General features: G+C 43.8%; 1 protein-coding gene across 1 annotated transcript; it reads left to right on the top strand.

The window, feature by feature from the left end:
• The first annotated feature begins 283 nt into the window (after positions 1-283).
• On the top strand, positions 284-8,261 carry fgf16 (fibroblast growth factor 16). The gene is made up of 3 exons (XM_046848823.1): positions 284-1,166; positions 3,470-3,573; positions 5,547-8,261. The coding sequence occupies exons 1-3, from the start codon at positions 896-898 to the stop codon at positions 5,790-5,792; spliced, it is 621 nt and encodes a 206-aa protein (XP_046704779.1). The 5' UTR covers positions 284-895; the 3' UTR covers positions 5,793-8,261.
• Positions 8,262-8,486: the final 225 nt, after the last annotated feature.

Consider the following 8,486-nt stretch of genomic DNA (forward strand, 5'->3'; position numbering starts at 1 on the left):
GCGAGGTGTCCCAACCCCTTTTTTTTGTCCATAAAGTGTTTGTGCTTAAATGCACTTCTTATTTTCAAAAGCCTGCATTAAATAAAGACGTTATGAAATTCTGCTCTTTGGTCCAGACATTCCCAGCATCGGTCAGCTTTAATAAAACACGTCATTACATCCACTCCACTCCACCCCAACCCCAAACCCCCCAAAAGCCCCCACCCACCATTTCTCCTCAAGCCTACAGTATGTGGAGATTGGGAGAGACACAGTGCTGTAGAAGCGCACAGGGGAAGAAGAGATCAGGAAGCACCTGCTCCCGAGAAGGTGAAGAAAAACTGATTGAGAAGAAAAAAAAGTAACACAACACTTCTTGTGAATGCTTTTTTAATGCTTGAGTGCGTGAAGACCAGCGCATTGGTGTGGTTCTGTGTGTGCATGGAGATCCTCCTCTGAGAGAGTTCGGACAGTAGTGAGAAACTCTGTGCATGTTCTCTTTGGACGCTTCACCACAGAAGAAGGACACTTGGTCCAGGAGCTGTTACGCATGAGCGCGTTGACACTCGTGCATGAACTCACTTCACTTTTTTTTTTTTTGCGTGGTTGCAAAAGTCACAGACAGTGGCAAAGGGGAAGGGGGAAAAAACGTCTATTAGTCACGCGTATTCACGTTTATGTGCGCCACGCAAATCTGGCGCGCGCAAAAGAGGGGATGCCGGTCAGGCGTGGCTTGGGTTTTTGAATATCCAATTTGATAATGCACGAGGAGCATGTGTATAAAAAGGCCGATTGGAGACGATAAAACTCGCATCGGGGAGTTGTGAGGAGCCACGCAGCGTGGATGAGGCTGAGCTCGTGCGCGGGCATGTGCTGTCTGACTTGCTGAGACGTGTCACAACTCAACGCGGGCACCATGGCGGAGGTCGGCGGATTCCTGGGCACCATCGACCTGGATTTACCGAGTTTCACGGCGCTGGGAAACACGCCACTGTCCGACTCGCCGGCCGGGTTGAACGAGCGCCTCGGGCTGATCGAGGGCAGACTGCGGCGCGGCTCACTCACCGACTTCGATCATCTCAAAGGGATCCTGCGCAGGAGGCAGCTGTACTGCAGGACCGGCTTCCAGCTGGAGATCTTCCCCAACGGCACAGTGCACGGCACCAGACAGGATCACAGCAGATTCGGTGAGACACACACACACACACACACACACACACACACAAGCCCTGATCCACAGATCTGTTCTTTGGTGCACCTGTCAGTGTCACTTCCTCGCATTAAACCCTTTTTTTTTTTTTGCATCGTGCCACTTCCCGAACACTTTCCTAAACTGTCCTGATCATAGAACTCTTCCATAAATTATTAAATTATTTAAAAACAAAAAAAAACAGACCACATTTATCCTTCATTTGCTGTGCTTCACTATATAAGCGATATAGACTGTAAATTCTATCTATCTATCTATCTATCTATCTATCTATCTATCTATCTATCTATCTATCTATCTATCTATCTATCTATCCATCCATCCATCCATCCATCCATCCATCCATCCATCCATCCATAACTACAGATATTAGATAGATAGATAGATAGATAGATAGATAGATAGATAGATAGATAGATAGATAGATAGATAGATAGATAGATAGTACATGAAGGTGATGCACAGCAGATGTTTGGATGCTGTATTATAGTGCACAATGTAATACATTAGTAAGGAGTCTCTGATTGTTCTTATATACACTGAACTTATTCCTGTCATCTTTTGTACATGAATCAATTAAATCGACATTCACACACATTTCAGACTGAAAGCACTGCACATATGTATATACGTATATGAATATATAGCTAAGTCCTTGTTGTACATGATTTTAATATAGAATGTCCATCAAAATACATGTACCTGTGATCTGATATGATTATGAAATGCTCGAATACCACGTCAGTTCTGTTACTGTGCCAATATCTAAGGTGCATGTTCGATTTCTTGTCTCACACCCACCAACTCAACGTTAGGACCTCCAGTTCTCTCAATTACACGATTCCCTGTATTGAGTCACAGGTGTCTCTCTTTAGTTCAAAAACAAGCACAAGGCTGTTTTTTTTCGGTACCAGCCTGTACAATGGGATGTCGGTTGACTTGAGTGCATGTGCACACACACACATTGCTAATTATTCCACTAATATAAATCATTCAAGAGCAGTTAGTATAAGAGTGGTAAACAAATGAGGTCAGGACACAGATATGCGTGTGTGTGTGTGTGTGTGTGTGTGTTGAACAGCCATTGTGCAGGTGCAGCCTTACTCAGGAGGCTGGAATAACTCTAAATTAAAAGCATGACCTCTGTGGAATCCAAAGAAGTTTAATGCTTGTTTTTTGCAGCCAAAACAAGCAGGTTTATTGGATTGGGTGTTCAGTGTACATGTTTCTAACATCACCTGATCTGCCAATTCAAGGCAGGCATGGTACGAGCAGGGCCATGGCTTCGATTGAACGCAAATATAAAACACGACTGTTCTCGATTAGAATCAAGAGGTTCCGTGTCATCTTTAACCTCGGGTTCCATTTGAGTAAGTGAGCCATGTTGATCTGCAAAGCCGCAAAGTTGTTGTCATTTTTGATCTAGCATCATATAAAACCCTTTCTTTGAGCAATTTCAAGAATGATTAAAAATCCATTAGGCGTATGGACCGCTGAATTCTGGAGCAAGTAATATTTCCCAGCAAAGACATTAAGAACACGCACGCAACTTTATGAGTGGCCACAAGTTAACACAAACATGTTTGCCCGTGAGAGACTTTACACTAAACATCTCCAGAATTCACAGTTTAATCATGAACTCCAGTTACTGTAACAGGACTATCTGTCTGTGTCCACATGGGTTTTCCTTCAGGGTTCGAAAATATCCTGGCGATGCGCATTGGCATCCTATCCAGGGTGCATTCCCACTTCATGCCAAGTGTGTGTCCCAGGCTAGAATCCGGCTCTACTGCAATCACGACCAGGATAAAGCAGATACTAAAGGTTTAATATCGCCCTCTGAGAGGAATGAACCTATTATTACATTACATCTTCCCTTGTCTTACCATATGATTGATTTACTCACTCCCACACAATCTAGAGTGCAGATCTGAGTTGCTCGAACAGACAATATTTTAAGGTTTGACCTGTAAAATGCATCACCTATCCTATATCTATTCCCACAACAGAACCAGATGACACCTGGCTAATGTTACTGTAATTGTTTAGATAGCCGGCTCTGTACAGCTAGCAACAGGTTTATTTTGTTCCCATAACGCAAGGCCAACCTCTAAAATGCAAAGGGTGCCAATTCTTTCTGCCGAAAGAACAGTTCTCTTTGTGATGTCCGTCCTGTTCATATGGCATCGATCAGAAATACATCTTTGTGACTGATGCTTAGGTGTGTCGATGCAGGCTGTGCCGTCTGGTAATTGTCTCACCAGAGTTTCTCTATGGCAGGTATTCTGGAGTTCATTAGCCTGGCTGTGGGGCTGGTCAGCATAAGAGGGGTGGACGCCGGACTTTATCTCGGAATGAACGAAAAAGGAGAACTCTATGGGTCGGTAAGTCGAGTCCAAAACACCAAATCCCAGAAGCGTTCGAGCAAACACCTGCACGAGCACACACCTGCACCCATGAGCTTTGTGTTCTAAAGTTTGAGTGATGGGACGGCAGCCAACGAACATAACTACAGCGTTAAGAGGATCGCAATCAATTCAGCGGCCCTTAATCTGAAAGTCTGTTTCCCATATGATGTAGACATGTGAAAAACACCAATCCAGACAAAACAGGCAGCGTTTCCAGCACTGCGTATCACGCCATGCCTCTGACATCAGACTGAGCTGGAACAGCACCAGGGGCCCCAGAGAGCAAAAACACTTGGCCTGTTTGAGTTACCTTGTTTTTGTCTTCTGAGGTCGAGGAAAGAAAAAAAAAAAAGGCATGAGAAAGACCTTGCCGAAAGCAGCATGCCTAAATGTTATAATTAGAAGGATAGCCTCTTCATTTTGCTTCATAGTCACTAAAATATTTACATATTTCTTGGATATACACAAAGCACTGAATACACACACACATATTAGCGATATATGGTCTGTCAGTGCTCTCGTTTTTCTTGTATATTCCTGCCCAGGGAAAGTGCTTTACTTTGAGTCGAGTACTCAAACGCTAACACAGACCAGGATGGGCTACGAACCGAGTCGTGCCGTGTATGCCCGTAGTGCGCACCAAACACCATTTATAGGAAACTCTCCGGTCTGAACGCCACAAGAGGCTTCTGTGCGGCTGTAGGAGAACCGTGAGATCAGATTTCCACCGATAATAAACCCGACAAGTGTCTGTGGATTCTGAGAGTCAGAGCGAGCTTGCAGACATTGAGGGGGAGGAAAGGACCGCATGTGTAACATGATATCGTCTTGTTAAAATCACTGCAGTCACAGGTTAATTCACAAATCGCACTGCCTGTTGTACAGACACAAGCATCGTTCCTCAGGAAGGCTGGAGGTGAATCGGGATTGATGCTCGTGTTTATGAAGCAGGCGAATGTAAAGCTTTGTTGCTTCTTTTTTTTTCTGCAACTCCATGATTATTGGAATTAGTCTTCAAGTAATTGACTGGCATTAATCTTTAATCTATTTGAAAACCTAAGCTGGTAGAATACGCCATACATTTTAAAAAACACACCCAGTTATAGTATCGTTTGGTTAAAGTTATATATTAATCATTCTTCCAGCAACATCTACAATGTCCAGCCACCTGAGATGGTCCAAGTGAGCCGCCTTAACCCAGACACTTGAGCCAGAGCCATTGCATGACTGCTTTTTTGGCAGGAGACACCCCGTAGCCCCAGTGTGCTCTATTGTTCTCGACAATGTAGTCAGCCAGCAGAGGTTCACCTGCTGAACCCGAAGCGATCGCTCATTTAGTTCTGTCAGTGGTGTGGTAGTAGCAGGCCACACAGGAGTTCTCTCTTTCTGCTGTGTGTATGTGTGTGTGTGTGTGTGTGTGTGTGAATGCGCGTTGTGTGTAAGTGTAAGTTCGGCCGGTTGCATCACAAGGGAAGCAGAGAGAAAGAAAGCTTAAAAGGCCAGAGATGTGGGTGCAAGCCGATAAGCCAGCTGTGATGACTTTCTCCAGCAAGCACCTGCTGCCGATCGTCAAATAATTGCCACAAGTCATGTTGGCACACAGGAAGAAATCAGATAAAATGCTTAGGAAGACCCCTATGCAGCTGCACTCACCAACACTCGTTACCATCTCCTATGCCTGGCTGTAGCCTGGGAATATTTCCTGGGTGGTCAATGAGTCTTCAGAATTGTGAACTTAACTAGGTCAACATGAGAGAACTAATGATCCTGCAGAAGACAGTGGAATATTTGTCCACTCTCCAACCATATACGAGAGTAAGAGGTTCATTTGTTGTGAAACGCCTGTCGTCATAAACCGCATTACTTTCCCTAGCAAGAATTTGGTGCGAGCTAGTTGGCCAAATCCTGAAATGACTGTAAATCATATCTTCTCCTTGGCTCTCTTGCAGAAAAAGCTGACAGCTGAGTGTGTCTTCCGTGAGCAGTTTGAGGAGAACTGGTACAACACTTACGCTTCGACGCTGTACAAACACACAGACACGGGGAAGTACTACTACGTGGCCTTGAACAAGGACGGGTCGCCTCGAGAAGGCAGCAGGACTAAAAAGCACCAGAAGTTGACTCACTTCCTGCCCAGGCTGGTGGAGATCGAGACGATCGCGCAGGCCTACAGGGATTTGTTCCAGCACAGGTGACCAAAAGTCCAGCCAGGGCTGCAAGAGCGAGGAGGGGTGAAGGGAAATCGGAGAGAGAGAGAGACTTAAGTTTTTATGGAGGACCCTCCTTTCTCTTTCCTCTCACGACTGTTTAGATTTGCCTTCTGGTCCAAAGCAAGGAGTCCCTCTCCAGCGGTGACTGAGATAAACAGTACGTGTGTGTTCCTGGATGGGTCTGTTTCCTCTCCTTAATGGGTTTTAAACCACAGTGCAGAGAGGACATTCCTCCATCTGCCACCAGTGCCAAGAGGCTTCTGAGGGAGAGGTGTTGAATTCAGGGGCCTCATGTTGTCATGCAACCACCTCATCCTCAGATAACTCAGCATTCACTCAAAGAAACCACTCACGATGGAAAGAACCACTTGTGAGCTATGCTCCCATTTTGGTCTTGGCCATTTCAGTATGTCTTAAACTTTTTTTTATGTCTCGCATCTGCGAAACTTGGATGCAACATTAGCACCACTGAACTCAAGCACAGGCGCTAATCCCACTGCGAGTGTCTCTGTAAACTCACTCTCACCTCCATAATGCAGTAGGCGCACACAGTGAGAATTGCTAAAAGGACCACGGTGAAAGGAAATGATTATGGCACTATTTACAAGGTGGACAAGGACAGCTTCTTTTAAAGAGTATACAGTAGCATCTCAATACGAGAAACATGCAAAACAAAAAGGTTTTCTACAAAGTGTATATTTAGGGACACTTGGTGAAACAAGTGAGGGGGTACTGCTAAGTAATAAAACTGGCAAAAACGTACGGAAACAATCATCATCAAGCCAAACCGTAAAAGACTTTTTTTTTTTTTTAAAAGATAAAGGCCTGTAAGACCACCAAAGAAGAACGAACACCTGTCAGGACAGAGTGGGAAAACACCGTCTCCAGTGTGAAACACAGATCACTTAGCACTTAGACAATCTGCTCTACAGTCTCGTTTCAAGGTTCTGGAAAAGTCTTTGCTTGTTGACAGTTGAGAAAAAATGAATGCACTCTGTAATGGGGGGTCAGGGGACAATTTTTCTATTGAAAACCAGAGAAAAGCTACGGCATCACATGCAGAAAGGTCGCAGTGTGTTGGTCAGCTGACGTGGCGCGACGTGTAACGTAAGGCTGTCAGGAACATTCTTTAAAAAAATGTAAGTGACGAGTGTAAATATGGATGAACCTATTTATGAGATGTACAAGATATTTATTTTCTACATATTATTGTATAATTCTAAATCTTTATAGAAATATATTTATTTATTTCAAAAGTCTCTATTTTGTAATGAACTTGAAATGCTAAGATTTGTAGATTCTACTGAGAGCATATACGAAATCAGTTCCACATGAATGAACGACAATAAAATTGTCCTGCTATTGATTGTTCATTGCGAGTGACCATTTTTGCTTGAGGATAAAAGGGAAAAAAAAAAATATATATATATCTATCTCCTGATTAAAATGTTCTGTGGAGAAGTATCCGTATCGAGTTTTGATTTGTTCATTGCATTGAATGTTTCTTTCTAAAGGGGGAAAAAAAAATATCCAAGGCTCAGGACAGAAACGTCAGAAAGACCGATGGCTATTAATCTAAAAATGAAAAGCATGTTAGAGAAAAAAGCTTCGGTGTAGATCACAGCGCTACACCAGGGATGAAAGTCCATCTGACAAATGCCTACTGCTCCAGAGAATGTGAATTCCAGAGCGGAGCTGTAGCCCTGCGTAATCAATCTCTATGGAGACGTGGACGATGGCTGATGATGTAAAGAGACTGTTCTTGGCACTGAAAACTTATGAGAAAGTTCTCCCAAAACAGCCTGCAGAGGCATAAATCAAAAGTGTGCAGCAAGTTAAACAATAAAAGGTGCGTCGCTGGGTGACAAACCCGCTGAATAATAACGCCTGAAGACTTTCCGTTGCAATGATTTATAATAAAAAAAAAATTCCCTTTATTTGTTTGCTCGCACATGGTGATCAACAGAGCCGACTCTCGCACTCTGCAAGACGAAGCGGATTCCTTGAACAAGATACGGATAAACTATGAAAGCATGATCAATGCTAGGACCTTTTTTTTTTTTTTTTTTTGGGTGTTTGTGGGGGGTTGGGGGGAGGTTGCATTAACGCATAATCAAGCAGCGTGAGACCAGCAGTGGCGTTGAAGTACGCAGATGAGGGGAACAGCTGCCTAGCGGCCAGGAGGAATGTGCTGCAAATGTAGCCTGGTGGTAATCTCTGTATAAGAAAGATGGGATCAACATTTCAACATCTGCAATAGTTGTAATGTTTCACTTTTATTTTTTTTGTGAGCTGTGAATGCATGCATCCCCGGGGAGGAGGAGGAGGAGGCGGGGAAGGCAGTTCGAGAGGGCCAAAAGGAAAACCAAAAGACCCTGAGTGGAAGAAATCCTGGCAGAGAAAAGAAAGGAATGTACAGAAGAGGTGTTGCAGATGAAGGAGGGATGCTACAAACGCCGCTCCCCGGAAAGTGCACACCGTACTGCTTATATAGCTTTTCTACTGAAAGAAAAGCAGGGACTAACTTGTCGATGTTTTGCACCATTAAACATATTAACAGATAAGGTATAACGAGTCGTTCTTTAATAATGATACATTTTAATTGCTGACACATTCCTGTAATCACATGCCTGAGTTAATACTTGCTTAATAATTCTTCAGCATTTCAGATCATGTCTA

Source organism: Silurus meridionalis, chromosome 5 (genome assembly GCF_014805685.1).
Source record: "Silurus meridionalis isolate SWU-2019-XX chromosome 5, ASM1480568v1, whole genome shotgun sequence".
In the NCBI taxonomy this organism is placed as follows: Eukaryota; Metazoa; Chordata; class Actinopteri; order Siluriformes; family Siluridae; genus Silurus; species Silurus meridionalis.

Excerpts from the sequence above, each read along its gene's own strand:
- fgf16 (XM_046848823.1), top strand. The coding sequence starts at position 896 with ATGGCGGAGGTCGGCGGATTCCTGGGCACCATCGACCTGGATTTACCG. Across the intron at positions 1,167-3,469 it reads ACAGGATCACAGCAGATTCG|GTATTCTGGAGTTCATTAGC; the intron begins GTGAGACACACA and ends TCTCTATGGCAG. Across the intron at positions 3,574-5,546 it reads AAGGAGAACTCTATGGGTCG|AAAAAGCTGACAGCTGAGTG; the intron begins GTAAGTCGAGTC and ends GCTCTCTTGCAG.